The sequence below is a fragment of the Pseudorasbora parva genome, chromosome 2 (genome assembly GCF_024679245.1).
Source record: "Pseudorasbora parva isolate DD20220531a chromosome 2, ASM2467924v1, whole genome shotgun sequence".
NCBI lineage: Eukaryota > Metazoa > Chordata > Actinopteri > Cypriniformes > Gobionidae > Pseudorasbora > Pseudorasbora parva.
The window spans coordinates 57,674,059-57,690,282 of NC_090173.1; the positions used below are offsets into that span (position 1 = coordinate 57,674,059).

Genomic DNA, 16,224 nt, shown 5'->3' on the forward strand with positions numbered 1-16,224 from the left:
TGAGAAGACTTCTCCACTTGTGGCTGAAGATGGGTCCTCTCACTTGTAGGCTGTCAGGATTTCAAATTAACACCTTAACAGAAAGGTTAGTGAATGCTCAGAGCAATGTGCCCATGGAGTTTGCACGGAAACCAAGAGCACTGAGAGAAATTGACAGGTGGAAGGCAACAGAGTTCAGGCAGTTTTTACTATATACCGGACCTGTCATGATGAAAGATCTCCTCAGCACAGAGGTTTACAAAACCTTTTTGCTGCTTTTTGTGGGAATCTCCATTTTGTCCAACAACAGTTTGATTGAAGATTACTGTGATTATGCCAATGACACACTGGTTCTCTTTGTCACTCACTTCGGTCAACTGTATGGTCCACAATTCCTATCGTACAATGCACACTCCCTTATACATCTTGCAGATGATGTAAAAAAACATGGCATCCTAGATAATTTCAGTGCTTTTAAATGTGAAAATCACCTAAACAAACTCAAAAGACTTCTGAGGAAACCAACACGCCCTTTGAGTCAAATAATAAAAAGATTGTCAGAGATGCAAAGAAGCTGCAAAAAAACCAGAACCAAAACCAGGCCACATCTGCTCAAAAAACAGCATACGACTGGTCCTCTACCGGCATCCTTTCATGAGGCAAGCCAATATAAAGAATTAAGGACAAGTCTTTATACCTTTAAACTGGACCAGGCGAACAGTCACGGTTTCATCGGCGGTAAAGTTGCTAAGCTACAAAACATCATTTCATTCAGGGACGAAATTTATGTAGCTTATAGTTCCTTCAACCACCAGGATGAAATCCTTCTTTGATTATCCCCCATCATCCTCTACACTCGGCATTCATTTAGTTGATGACCTCTCCACATCTGTCAAATTCTGCAAGCTTGAGGAAATAGAAAACAAAAATTTTCTTGTACCATATCAGCATCATTTTGTTTCAATTCCTCTATTACACACCGATTAATTATTTCAGCCCTTTTTCCATAGTTTATGCAATTGTACATAGTTCATTTTTATCCAAGTTAATAAAATTGCAGAAGGTAATGAGGTGTGGCTCTGTTTCCTCACACAGCCCGAGGTGTTGACAACTATTCTGGAGATCAGCATCATTGTCTTCACTAGCATGTTTGTCCTTGAAATTTTTTTCAAACTGCTGGCCTTTGGTACCTTCAGATACATCAAGAACCCCTACAACATATTTGATGGGATTATTGTAGGCATAAAATAAGATCTATATCTATATCTATACCCCTGTTGAATAATCTAGCATGAATTCCATGCTGGTCCAGGCTGGCCAGAGCTGGTATAGTGTAGGTCTGTTCTCAAGCAAAACCGATCTGGTGTAGCTAGTCCTTCCACTTTCTATGTTGGTGACCAGCAACCAGTCCCTGCATGCAAAATATACCTTATGCTGGTCACCGACAATGCTGGAATTATATTATATATATTTTATATTGTAACATTCAATAACTCACTACTTTTTTCAATTTTTTTTAAAGAAATATTTTATGCTAATCAAAACTGCATATATTGATCAGTAATTTTCTGATTTCTTATCAATATCAAAAACAGTTGTTCTGCTTTATATATATATATATATATATTTAGTATTCTTTGATGATTAGAAAGTTCAAAAGAATTTGATTTATTTGAAATAGAAATTTTGTAACATTATAAAAGTCTTTACTGTAATGTTTTATCAGTTGGCTGCATCCTTCCTGAATAAAAGTATTAATATTAGTATATTTCTTACAACAACAGCAGCAAAAATTTGTATTGACCCCAAACTTTTGACCGATAATAGATAATTAAATATTTTAATACAATTATACAATAAATATTAAATATTAAAGATTTTGTGATGATGAAATGAAACATAATGATCATTTTACTCATTTCAAAAAGCTACCCAGATGCTATTGTGAAAGATAGTAGGCATTTTAGCAGGGCTTCTTGTTAAAATGCATATTGTGCTTGTAAGCATACATGCATAAGCAATGTGGAGGTTGTGGTTTTTTCATCTGAACTATTAAATATATAAACTCTAATTACTAAATATAACCATGTGTTTCGATGGCAGTGTGTGGGAGATCCTAGGGCAGATGGATGGTGGCCTTTCAGTGCTGAGGACATTTCGTCTCCTGCGTGTTCTCAAACTGGTGCGCTTCCTCCCTTCACTGCGCAGACAGCTGATGGTGCTGATGAAGTCCATGGAAAATGTGGCAACATTCTGCATGCTGCTCATGCTTTTCATCTTCACGTTCAGGTGCAGACCACACCCACACCCTCATTCAACCAGTTAGAACCAGGCTTGTTGCACAATGTCCCCAACACTATAGCTAATCCTGACAGAATTATTTAGAAAACACTGTGCTACATTAATGCATTTTTTTATGGAATGTAATTCTGCAGCAATTCACTTAAACATTTATATTTTTCATTTTTATTTGACTGTCAATGCAGCATTCTTGGAATGCATTTGTTTGGATGCAAATTCAACCTGAAGATGGAGAATGGAGACACCATTCCTGACAGGAAAAACTTTGATTCCCTGCTGTGGGCCATTGTCACTGTGTTTCAGGTCAGAACAGAAACGGTGCTAGCTGTACATAGATCTGTCTTCCTTACAATCAATAGAGTAGACATTTTTCATACTGTGAAATATTGACTTATCAAAATGTAAAGTGTGTTATAAATAATTACTTATTCTTGTCAGGTTAGGGTTATTTATGATTTTAGAAATATTTGCATATCCCATAAACCAATTTCTTAACTCCATATCTATATATTGAGCTAAAATAGTTGCTACTGTGCAGTTCACTACAATGGAAAGTTTTTACATCAGCACAATTTTCTGAATTGCTGAACCTGCATTGTATCTTCCTACCACACACATTTACAGCTATTCTCAATAGATTATCGCAACACCATTTTGTGGTTAAAAAATACTTCATTTCTAGACTGGGAAAGCCAATTTCTTTCACTTCAGTAAGGAGCTGAACTCTGAGTCTGAATAGTTTTTACTGTATCATCACAAAACATTATTCAAATTGGAGCTCTAGCATCAAATTTTGTATTATTTTCCCCACTGTAATTCAGATACAAGAAAACACATACAGAAAAAACATTGCTCTATTGCACATTTAATTAAAACATCAACGTTTTTTCCCCCTCCTTTCTATATGCAAAGTGCTTCGAATACCCAGAAAAGCACTATATAAATATAACACATTAATATTATTACTTTCTTTCATCAGCCATTCTCTGTTCTTTGGTGTTTATTAGACAAACTGTTTGTGTATGTATTTCAGATTCTGACCCAGGAAGACTGGAATGTGGTCCTCTATAATGAAATGGCTTCCACCTCACCATGGGCGGCTCTTTACTTTGTGGTTCTGATGACGTTTGGGAATTACGTTCTCTTTAACATCCTTGTGGCCATCTTAGTGGAGGGGTTTCAAGCTGAGGTATATATATAATTACAGCTTGCTCAGTTACAGTGTTTTGTTTATATTTCTTAATGCAGATAGTCTGGGGAGTTAAACTTCAATACTGAAGTCAACATAAGCCTTTTTATGATCCACATTACAAAAAAAATCTAAATGTACATCTTATAAACCAATATATCAACTCCACGTCTAAATCTACAGCTAAATACGTCGCTTATATGAAGCTTTGATTTATAGTCGAAAGTCTTTATATGCATTACTTCAGATTTTCCTTAACAAGCAGTAAAAGGTTTAGTAGCAAAATGGGCTTTTCATTTGGACAGTACACTCATGCATTGAATCGTTTGCAGCAGTTTTCTCACACCGAAATAGTAACGGGACACTGTATACGACAAAAAAACTAAAAGCGTGCTGGATACGGTGGATATGTACGTTGTCATGATCTCCTGTGTGGGATGTCTTGTGTTACTACTGTATGTAGTTTTGAAGTTAGGTTCTGTGTTATTTCTTTCTTTGTTCACCCCATGTTTGTTGCCACGGCTGCTCATTTGATCGCACCCTCTATGTTTATTACCATAGTAATTTATTAGGCCTTTTGTTCTCCTCTGTATAAATACCCTTGTGCTTCTCTGGTTGGCCGGTCAGTCGTTGTTTTACTGTACCTGTTCCTGTCGTGTGTTTCATGGACTATCCTGTCTTCCCTGTGTGTTCTTTTGTCTTGTGGCTTGTTTTTAATAAATTAAGCTGCATGTGGAACCCCTTCTCTGTCTGTCCCTTTGCCTGCCAACTTGTTAGCTTGTGCATGACTATGCACTGCAGGTAAAATCAATTTATGTCCATATATTCAAAACAGGGTCAAAATATGGGAACACTTATTTTGTTGCCCCAGTACTGTTGAAAGGCAGTAGTACTTAATTGTTGTAACAAGCAGTATGTGTAACATGGGCACTATAATGTAACATCTTACAAGGATAACATATTCTTTTACTATCTCAGACTAGCCCAAGAAGATCTCCGTGCCACTCCCGTGGCTCAGGCAGTAACTCGGGCAGCCGTAGATCCAGCTGGAACAGTTTAGGACAGGCGCCGAGTTTGAGAAGGAAGGACACGTCTGGAGACAGGGAATCTCTGCTGTCCGGGGAGGGCAGGGGTAGTTTTAAGGATGAGGACTTGGAGGGTGATAAACTGGCCAATATCAGTGGGGGCTTACTGCAGCATCCCAGCTCTCTAGATGTCCATGAGCTGCCCCAGACCCCCAGCTGCAGCTCTTTGGGAGAATACCTCGACTGCAATGGAAGAAGCCTGCACTTACCTAATGACCTGTCCACCAACCTGAGCAAAGAAGACTCCATCGCAGAAGAGGACATGGATGATGTAAGTCACGGCTTAACGCTGGATAATCACACCTGTCCTGTGCTGTTTGTTACAGTCAGGCAGTGCTTATGACTTGTTTTTTTTAAAGATGTCTTCCCAGGAGTTTGTGTCTTGTGAGGAGATGAATTGGCATGCTGTAATTGATTCAGCGTGGTAGTTTGAAGACAGTAATTATTTTTCTTTGTTTGTGGAAAGTGACCTTTATTAGTGTCTGTGTGATGATATCTGTTCTCTCAAGAGTCTTGTCTTAAAATTGAGTTTTTCATGTGCTGTGAAATTAGCTGAACCAATAGAGCTACAATAAAGGCCCACATACATACAAACAACATACACAACTGGTCGAACGTCTGGACACACCTAAACATTCTGGTAACACTTTACAATAAGGTTTCATTTTTTAACATTAGTTAACATGAACTAAGAATGAACAATACTTTTACAAAGTATTTATTAATCTTAGTTAATGTTAATTTCAACATTTACTAATACATTATGGAAATCAAATGTTATATTTGTTAACATTAGTTAATGCCCCTTTTTAAGACAAAAAATGAAATAGATATTCTTTTGAACTTTTTATTCATCAAAGAATCCTGAACAAAAATATATAATGTTACCACAAAAATATTACGCTGCACCATTGTTTTCAACATTGATAATAATAAGGAATGTTTCTTGAGCATCATTTTGGAATGATTTCTGACGAACCATGTGACACTAAAGACTGTAGTAAAGATGCTGAAAAAATCTAATTTGCCATCACAGAAATAAATTACAATAAAATATAATCAAATAGAAAGCTGTTATTTTAAAGGGATAGTCCGCCCTAAAATAAAAATTAAGTAATTATTTACTCACCCTGGTGTTTATCTAATGCCGTAGGCGTACTTGCTTTTGCAGACCACAAAAGGAGAAGGATTTTTTTTTAAAAGGACCACTAATGCTCTTCCATATAATTTCAGTGAATAGTGACCAGCAACAAGCCTTTTTATAAAAATGCACAAGAATTACAGAATGATTCCATGCAACACATGCCATGTTTTCCAAGTGTTCTGGTGGTATACGATAGCGCTTGGTGAAAACAATTAGAAATGTTATGTATTTAATGATTCTCACTCATTTGTGAGACTCTCAAGGTATGTGAAATCAACATTAAGAAGAATGTGACATGAAATATAACCCATGTACTTCTAATCCGCTGTGTTTGTCAGGAAGTATCATGTCAAAGTGAACTGGAGCTTTAATAGTCTAATGAATGTGCGGTCGATCCAAGCCTGCAGTCTCCCTCTCATTTACTGAAGCTTTCGCGCCTCGATCGCCCCCCGGTGACCGGTCCCAGTATAGCCGCCCCTCTGTGTTTTCTAATGGACGCGAGGCAAACTAAATAATAAAATTACACTTCAAAAATGTTTCCCCAAAGTTAGTTTATGTCACTGAAGGCAGTTATCATCACGATGATTTCATTTCAGGTGTTCGTTTTAAAAATAAGTTTACTTTGAGTTAGTTATTTGATGTTATAAAAACGGGGGTGTGACGTCATGATTGACAGCTGAGACTGACGTCTTCTCTGAGTGAAGTTGTCACTGAGGCACTAACGGACTTTTTTCGAAATTTTTGGGAGCAGATTAGAGCTTTAGCTTTAATTTCTACATTTCCATAACTGTTTATTTCACACCAACATAATTCATTGTTCTGCATCTGCGAGAGTGTGGGCGGGCTTTTGATATCGCTGCTGTACTTCCTGCTCTACTTCCTGCGCTCTACTGCGCAACTCCGGTCCCGAAATCGCTACTGCGCAGACTCGGTCCCAAGATGTCCGCGCCGTGCAAGGCCTCCTGAAAGCTTCAAATATGGCAAGCGGAAACGGATGATGTCGAGTCGTCCATATTTTTTTACGGTCTATGGGTCGATCACAGAAGATAAAAAAAAGTGGTTTGTTTTTTCACCAACTCCTATTGTATACCCCCAGAAGGCTTGGAATATATGGCACGTGTTGCATGGAACCATTATGTGACACTTTTGCGTCTTTTATCAAAAGCTTGATTCTGGTCGCTATTCACTGCCATTATACTGTATGGACAACCACGAGTGGGACATTTAAAAAAACAAATTCTCAATTTTTGGTTCGAAAAAGAAGGAAGAATTTAATTAGAACAACACCAGGGTGAGTAAGTGATAAATTAATTATAATTTTAGGGTGATCGATCCTTTTATTGTAATAATAATTAAAATATTATAACAATACAAATATTATCCCTATTATCACACCCCTATTTTACTTTTAAAAGTAAAATATTGCATTACTATACATTTAGAAAATGTTCTCCAACATTGGACACTTGTTTCCTTTTTTATTCACTATCTGGTCTAGCTTAACCATTTATTTTTATACACTTGACTTTAGATAAAAAAGTTTAAGATAATAAGAAACAATTGTGCCCAAACTTTGACCAGTTCTGTATTTCTGTGTTAGATGTGCAGGTTTATGTGTATGGCTATCACCAGACGAAGCTCAATTTAAGATTGAACATTGGTCTGGGGAGTCTGCTTAGTATTTTCTACTGCACAAAAGAAGCGATCAATGAGCATTATTCAAATGACTCTGTATGCGATTGGATAGTTCTTTAAACAATCAGTCCACAAGAGGCGTGATCAATGGGCAACGACCCATCGATTCTGTTAGGGTGTACCGGCGGTGAAGGTGTAAACTCAAATGACGATGAACAGGAATATAAAGTCCAGGGTGTTTATTTTGGTGCAATAATTGTGGTTCCCAAGCAAAATGCAAAAATATATACAGTGACAAAAACAAAGTAAGCGATAAAGTCAAAGAAAAAAATATATATGTATATGTTCACGTATGTATTCTGGCTATGCCAATATCCAGGCCCAGAAATACAGCAGATACTGCCAGACGCAAAAACAAAAACCTTTCAAAATGGCTACCAGGAGCCATTTTATAGAGTTAGGCCCCTCCCACTTAGAACATACCATGTGGAGCAATTCTAAAGCAAGATAAAGCTATACAAATACACATAACACATGGCTTTAACATGCAACATATGAATCACACAATTGATTAAAGTAATTCATTGAAACATTGCAAATAAAAATGCATGGGAAATTCTAGTTAAGTTGATTTCCCCCTGTGATGTCACCTGAAAATGGTAGAGCCCTTCCTATTGGGCAAAGGGAAGCTTTAAAAATGGCGGCTTGTGCTGCACATGGGTTTGGCAATTGAGCAGTGACACCCAATGTAAGTACCACTATGTTTTAAATATACAAGTTGTTTTGTTGAATGGAAAATAAACTTAATGTTTGTAAATGAGTTTGGTGTGTATTCTTTGAATAGTAAATCATATAGCAAATAACAAAGCATTATTAATTGAGACAAAACAACAAACAAACAAACAACAAAAGAAAATTATATAACACAATTAGAGGGACACAAATGGCATATGACACCACATAATCAGAAAAGTAACCACAGATCTAGCATAACTGATGTTATTTAGCCGGCTTCTAGATTGTGTGTGGGTATTGGTGTAAACTGTTCATGTGTGTCAATGCACTTCAGCAGTCCTCCAAAATAAAAGTCATAGGTCACAGCCTATCTGTGACAGATTCTCTATCCGTCATCGTGTTAAACCCGCCAGTAGCCAGGTGGATAAGCCAGTCTGTAATTGGTTCCTGCAAAATTGTAACAGAAGCAGTAGAAATTAATGTACAGGTTTCCAGACTGAGTTGCCGGGCGAAATCAAATCGCCGGTAGATCAGGCTGGGTTTACCCAATCTACAGGTTTATAGCACACATTAGGCATACCTCTTATAATTGTCTTGCGTGTTTTTAGGCTATCCCAGGAAACCAAATTGCATTTTTACAACGGTATACATTGGTCTTCATGTTTCTATTATTTCTTGTGAAGGAAATTGGAGTTATGTATCAATAAGTCACTGCTGAGTTGTTGGGAAAAAACACTTAAAATTGTTGTATGAGAGGTGCTGCATGGCGTTGAACCGAAACTGCATAATGGAGTGCATCAAATGTCCATAAAATCTGCATAAATGTGTCAGTGCTAGAAATATTCTTTAATGATTTCCCACAATTGTATTACAGCTGCATCATGGTGTCATTTCTTCAAGTTGAACCATCTTTCTAGCCAAGTACCTGCAAATCAATTAGACATTGAGACAAAGTGGATTTTAATTGCGTAAAATCAATTTTGCAAAAAGCACATTTGCACAATTAACAGTTAGTTATTTAAATGGTAATTCATCACATTTAAACAAGCATGTATTTGAACCCCTATTTATTGATATATTGAATCAAGACCATTATCCTAATGCTTTTAAGGAGGTTCTTATCTACTTTAAACACTTAAAACTCCTGACAGTTTCGAGCTGTAGTAATTAGCCGTAGTTCTTGTTCAATTTGCTGACACCCCTCTCTCTCGTGTGTTACAGCGTTTCTGCCTCCGTCTCAAGAGGACATTGGAAGCATATAAACCTAAGTGGTGTAAAGATCATGAGGACTGGTCCCTTTATCTGTTCTCTCCTCAGAGCAAGTAAGTATTTGCCATCTCCTAGCATCTGCTGAACAAAGGTTCACGTTCACGCCTGTAACTTGTATAATTCTGTCCTGGGTCTCGGATGATGTGTCAAAGGTTAATTTCTTACAAGATGTTTGATCATATAGTCTTGGTATTTGTCTTCTTAAACTGCATAACCATTGCTATGGAAAGACCCACTATCCAGCCATCTGTAAGTTTGCTTATCTTTAATAGTCCATTTGTATCTATGCCTACTGGATGTATGATACAGTATATAATGATGTTTTTTTTTTTTTCATTTCAGGAGCGACTGTTTCTCAGTGTCTCCAATTATGTTAATAATTAATGTTAGATGTTAAATGTTAGAATAATATGTGTGGTGGCTCTGAGTTGTCAAAACGTCTCTCAAAATGCGTTTTTACGGATGTAAAATCGAACCTGTTCTGAATTTTTTTGACGAAACTTTCGGAGGCAGTGTGCAAGCGTGATTGACATAACGTGAGGTCAAATTTATTTTTTGACGTGCGTAAATTTTGCATGCGATTTTCGGATTCAGTGTGCAAAGGCCATAAGTCTATTTCAATTTATTTTAGAGGTAAGACCAAGCGGTGGTTTATTGATCTTAAAGGTCACCCAGTCTATTGTACCATTACAAAAATGTTACTGCAATCCAAACAGGTTGAAATAGGTTGTATCTTTACTTTTCACTTAAATAGAGTGATTAATCGTGCTCCTGGACTGAAGCTGGTGGTGGAAACACTAATAAGATCCCTGAAGCCCATTGGGAACATTGTTCTGATCTGCTGCGCCTTCTTTATAATCTTTGGCATTCTTGGAGTTCAGGTAATTGCTTCAGTTGCAACACACTACGTGCTTTTCAACAGAAATATGAGTTTGTTTGTTTTTTTGATAACAGTATTGATATTATCTATCACAGCTCTTCAAAGGAAAATTTTTCCGTTGCGAAGGTTCCAACACCAAAAACATCACTAATAAGGTTGATTGTGGTAATGCAGGATACAAATGGACTCGAAGAAAGTACAACTTCGATGACTTGGGACAGGTAATTGTTATTCACTCACATTATTCATTGGTTTGACATACTGAAGCATAATAACCCTATTGGGGGAAAAAATGGATATGCTGGTTAGGGAAGAGACCATTTGCAAAAACAGAACTATTTTCTTAAATAATTCCCATTGGGTTGTTTTGATAGTAATAAGTAATAACAAATAAGTAATAACAACTAACCTATATATATATCTAAATATATATATATATATAAAACAAGCTGCTTTAGCAAGGTTCCATGAAAAAAGTTTCAGCTTTTATGTTCCTTTTACGCCCCAAAGAAGATATCTTCGTTGAGTTCGTCAAAATGATCCATCCTCGATCACTTTTAGTCATCTTTGAAGAAACTCAGACGAAACTTCTTTCAGCAAGCACAGCCTGTAACTGAGTGGAATACTGCACGCTGATTCACTGATTGACAGACTTAACAAGTTGTGTTCACAAAAAACAAGGGTGCTTGTCGGTTTCTGCTGTAGAACGTGAACTTGCCATGCCTTGATTGTGGACAATACTGGATTTTGTTACAAAACGCGTTTAGGGGTCAGAACGTGCTATATATGTAAGGGATAATGTACACCCAGCCGGTTGTTATCGCAGAATAAACTCAGACAGAGTGATCAGGATCTTGCATCATTCTGAAGGGGTTTATTCTGCGATAACAACCGGCTGGGTGTACATTATCCCACTTATTACACGGCTACTAGTCTCAAATAAAAAATATTTTCTTGAGATTAAATATTTTCTTAGCTGTTACGCAAAGCTTCCGCGAAGAAAAACAGTTCCAACCTGCTTCAAGCCTTTATCTATTGCTGCTAAATGTTGAAAATGAATGCTGAAAGGGTTAGTTCACCCAAAAATGAAACCAAGCCTATGATTTACTCACCCTCAAGTCATTATAGGTGACATTCTTCTTTCAGACGAATACAATCGGAGTTATATTTAAAAAAGTCCAGGCTAACGTTAATCCAAGCAGTAGTTGTAGCTGAAAAATGCAACAAAAAAAAAATGCAGCTGTCCGTCAAATAACGTGCTCCACACGGCTCTGATGGGTTAATAGAGCCTTCTGATTCAAATTGATGTGTTTGTGTAAGAAAAATATCCATATTTAAAACGTTATAAAGGAACCCCGCCTTGAAGTCTTCCATTGTAGCCATGGCTGTTTAAGTTTTTAACAGCCACAAGATGGTGCCAGCGTTAAGCATAGAAATAGTACCGGTCAAGATAACTCGTAGTACCTGTATGAGCGGTTGTTATCTGGAAATAACGTACCGCTGGAATGAGCGATTGACCAATCAGAATCAAGTATTTCACAGAGCCGTGTAATAAGTGGAGAATAACACATGGCAGTCAGTTCAGTTTTTTATTTTTATACATATTATTTATCGTTTTTTTGCATATTAACTCTTCTAATGTTTTAAAGTATGGCAGCCTGTTTGAGCTGGTTTCAGCTGTCATGCTTCAAAACGTCTCGGTTACGTATGTAACCCTCGTTCCCTGAAGGAGGGAACGGAGACGTACGTCAGAACTGAACCGACGAATTGGGATCTGCCCTCAGAGATCCCAATTCGTCGGTTCAGTTCTGACGTACGTCGAACGTGACCGACTGAAAGGGAACATACCTAACCAGCATATGCTGTTTTTTCAACAGGGAAAGCAACTGGCTGAGTGAAAAAGTGAGGTCATATTGCCTTTTTGTTTTTATAGGACCTCCAGTCAGAAAACGTTTATTTAATATTATAGAAACGTAATTTGTTTGAAATGATCCTGAGACTGTCACTATGAACAAATAAAGATTTTTCTGGTTACTGTCTCTCTTCCACAGGCTCTCGTGTCACTGTTCATCCTCTCCTGTAAGGATGGATGGGTCAATATAATGTAGGATGGGTTGGATGCTGTCGGGGTGGACCAGCAGGTTTGGATCTGCTTTGCTCATTTTAGCTGGTGCTGTTTCAGTATTTATAAATTCACATGACTTTTCTAATTTGTCATATGATGGATGTGTCCTCCATCTTCCCGCCCTTCACTCCTGCAGCCTCAACGAAATCACAACCCCTGAAAGGAAGAGGAGGCACGTCTGCGTGAGGAGAAGAGGCAGAAACTGCTGGAGAAAAAGCGCAGGAGTAAGGAGAATTGCGGGTCTGGTCGGTAGTCTATTTTTCTGAGCACTGCCTGCTTCCAGAGCCTGAGAGAGAAAGCTAGATCATTTTTTTAAAGGCAGAAGCAGTCATAAGGCTGAGTAAATAAAATTAAATAAAAAAAACGTGCACATTTTGGCACCAATCTAATGTCAGCCTTGGATTGCGATGGACTGCAGCATACTCCTGCATGAGATTCCCGCAACGCCTGCATGACAAGCCAACAGAGGACGTTTGCACAGTGCATATGGGGTCAGCGTCAAGATCGTATCCTGCTATGATAATATAGTGTGGTCGGTTAATAGAAGACCATTTTAGTTTAAATAGAAGACCAAACCAGAACTAATTAGGACTGTTTATTTAACGTGTTCATTTTCCTACACTGTAAAAAATTATTTAGAAAAAGTTACCTGGTTGCCTTAAAATTTTGAGTTCATTGAAATTAAAATTTTGAGTTAATACAGTGAAATTTTTTTGAGATTTGATAACCTTTATTAAAATATTATTAAAAGATGTTGTAAGCATATTGGGTAATTGTGTGTTTCATTTCTGATGACGCAGTGAAACATGCCAAATAGTGCTATTTTCATGATTTATCACATTTTTTATGTGGTTCAGATACATTAATATTTTGAGTTTCTATTTATTAAACACATTTCCTTCATTTTATCAACTCAAATTTTTTATTTGAATAAACTCAACATTTAAAGGCAACCAGGTTACTTACTTTTTTAAAGCTACACTGTGTAACTTTTTTAGTTTATTCTTAGCTAAAAACACTTAGTTCTTTCAAAAATATGTGCGCTCATTAAAGTATATTTACTTCTTTCAAATAATAAAGTATTTTCTTAAGTTTATAATATGCCATTGAAAATACATACGGGTGAGGGGTTCGAATGCCGGTCGCCATGTTGCTCCTCCATCTTGAAAGTACATTAGCCAAAGAGGGACATACCCGTAAATTCAAGCTTCGCATTTCCACATTTTAACACTCGATGGCAGTCATGAACGAGGTCGAACTGGAAGCCATGTTAATCTTGGACTAAATTGGCCTAATTGGCTAAATTGCACATCCTCATTGTGCAAACATTTTATCGGCGCCGACAGGAAAGGAGGAGCCAAACAATGTATTTTATTTTATAGTTATGTTTAAATATTATAATGCTATTTTTAAATTCAATCTAGGCTATGATTATGAAAAATGCACAGATGTGCAATATATGTCAAAGACATCGAGTCAGAAATAATTTTGACATCTTCATTAAGATTTGTTTTGTAGAAAGCTTTGTATTTTGTATTTTAATTTTAATAAATGTTTCATCGTTTGCCTGAATTTAATAAATAAGCTTAAATAAATAATATAGCGGACATCCTGTGACGGAGCGATCATTTGCGTTGCACATGAACTGGAGCGGTCTTAAAAATATACCAAAACTCCGCATACAGGCTACTTCTCACAGACATTAGAAATGTAGGAGATATATATATGTATATGTATATATATATATTATATATATAGAGTCAAGCAGAGCACGCTGTTCACGCGAGCTGACATGACTACCTCTTTTCGTCTGACCAAAAAATTTCGTCTGTTTGGTCCGGACCATGGTCCGAGGGAGGTTTCACACCTGTAATTTTGGTTCATACCAAACGGAAAAGTCCGAAAATCCGGACCAAACAAGGTAAGTCTGATTTCAGGCTTAACGAGCACTGCCATTCCTCCACAACTCAATAAAAATCATGAATTTAATTTGAAATATGGTGAACAGTTACTTCAGAACATATGTGTGTTTCATTATGTGGATCCGTATGAGATTGTATGCAGCATGCAGGCCTTTTATCAATTATTTTAATAAAAAAAAAAACTGTATTTGAATTCTAATACAAGCAACCCACCAACCCCCCTCCCCAAATACTTTTTTGTTTTATTTTTTTATTTCTTCCATATATTATTACAATGTCAAAATCTAGTGCTAAATCAGGATTTGTATAAAAATGTAAAAATTTGTATTGGAATTTTTTTGTTTCTGTGCCAATTTAAAAATAAAGAGAATGTATAAAATAAAATAAAACGTTTTTTAAAACATTTTAAATATTTTAAATTAACATTTGTGAATTATCAATATTAAAATGTTACCCTGCCTATGCAAAAATGACAAATCACAGATCTCTCTGCTCCACCGGGAATAATCCCAATGCATGAGTTTATCCCTGAGATGAACATGTTTTACACTGAGAAACACTCACCGTCAGGCCTCAAGACTGTCATATACACGACAACATTAACCACAACGCTAACATTACTGAGAGATAAACGCCTGTGCTTTCAATGGGTTTAGCCCAGCTCATTCTGAACAACACTCATCAATCCCATCGACTCATTTATTAGATAAACCTGCAATTAAATCATAAATCATGAAGCTCACGAACCCAATCCTTTACCTTCACTCGCATTACTGAGACTTACACATCAAATCTCCTTTCAGACTCATTTCTGTAACACACTGGTGAATATTGAAGACACTACAGTAATATTAACTGTAAAGATGATGGTATAAAGCAGTAAATCAGATCGACGCTCGCACTGCAGCAAGGAGCTCTGCCGGTCTGTCTGGCGTGCAGTGAAATGGCTTCTCTGGTCGCGCGCGCTTCTAAAAGACTAGTATCGCGAGAACACAGATTAGATTTCTTAAAGGGGCCACAAACATATTAACATTTAACATATAATTGTTCCGCACACAGTGTGTTATTTCAGTGTGTGCAGTGAAGTGTGTGTGTCAAAGGTTCTCAGCTATAAACACATTTGATTTGTTCAACCTATTAATGCACAATTTAATCCTAAACATGATTTTAACATCATAGAAATACTTGTTACACACTACCGTTCAAAAGTTTAGGGTCAGTAAGAATTTGATTTGAAAAAGTTAATCGTTTTATTCAGCAAGAATGCAATACATTTAACAAAAGTGACAGTAAAGACATTACAAAAGCTTTCAGTTTCAGATAAATGCTGTTTAACTTTCAATTCATCAAAGAATCCTGAAAAACACAACATGGATGTCCCATCACTGTGAATATCACAATCATGTGTTTGCAGTATAATGTAAAAATGCACACGCCAGATGTTCCTGCTCGTTTAAAGGTGTTTTACTCTCATAGACCTACACCTAGTGTGTGAACAAACTAAACCGGTGAACTTCCCAGATAGCAAAAATTACGCGGGCCGAAAGCGGCGCAATTAAGGCTAAAACACTCGTCCAATCCTCGGCATGAATCTAGGTCCGACTGCTCTGCGAGTACTCGGTTTAAACGCGGCCCAAGCGCTCGGTTTTAATGCGGCCCGATTGCGGAACCCCGAGTGAGGTCGTAAAGCCCTCTCCCATCTAGTTCGTTTGGGCTTCTTTAAACAATAATGTACATGTCAGCTAATAGTTACATTTATGACTAGCCATACATCATGCCATAAACTTAAAATAAAACAGCACAAAGGAAGACACTTTTCATGTTCAATTCATTTTTTTATTGGAGCACACTTCACACTGTCATCTAGTAATTTAACCAGCTTGTGATTCAGACAAAAATCAAATGAACAAAAAAAACAAAAAACAGATATTTTTAACAACAGATATTGAAATAGCACAGC

At 37.0% G+C, this 16,224-nt stretch overlaps 2 protein-coding genes across 2 annotated transcripts in view; both read left to right on the plus strand.

The window, feature by feature from the left end:
• The window catches only part of LOC137047560 (voltage-dependent T-type calcium channel subunit alpha-1H-like), a 46,148-nt gene extending 31,587 nt beyond the window's left edge, over positions 1 to 14,561 (plus strand). Inside the window, exons 8-11 of the mRNA XM_067425327.1 lie at positions 10,092 to 10,218; positions 10,313 to 10,438; positions 12,269 to 12,358; positions 12,479 to 14,561. Coding sequence (XP_067281428.1) covers positions 10,092 to 10,218; positions 10,313 to 10,438; positions 12,269 to 12,325 — 310 coding nt within the window. The 3' untranslated portion in view covers positions 12,326 to 12,358; positions 12,479 to 14,561. The remainder of the gene's footprint in view (positions 1 to 10,091; positions 10,219 to 10,312; positions 10,439 to 12,268; positions 12,359 to 12,478) is intronic.
• LOC137089616 (voltage-dependent T-type calcium channel subunit alpha-1H-like) lies at positions 2,066 to 9,610 on the plus strand. Its single transcript, XM_067453198.1, has 5 exons — positions 2,066 to 2,268; positions 2,466 to 2,583; positions 3,314 to 3,469; positions 4,448 to 4,825; positions 9,290 to 9,610. The coding sequence occupies exons 1-5, from the start codon at positions 2,066 to 2,068 to the stop codon at positions 9,392 to 9,394; spliced, it is 960 nt and encodes a 319-aa protein (XP_067309299.1). The 3' UTR covers positions 9,395 to 9,610.
• Positions 14,562 to 16,224: the final 1,663 nt, after the last annotated feature.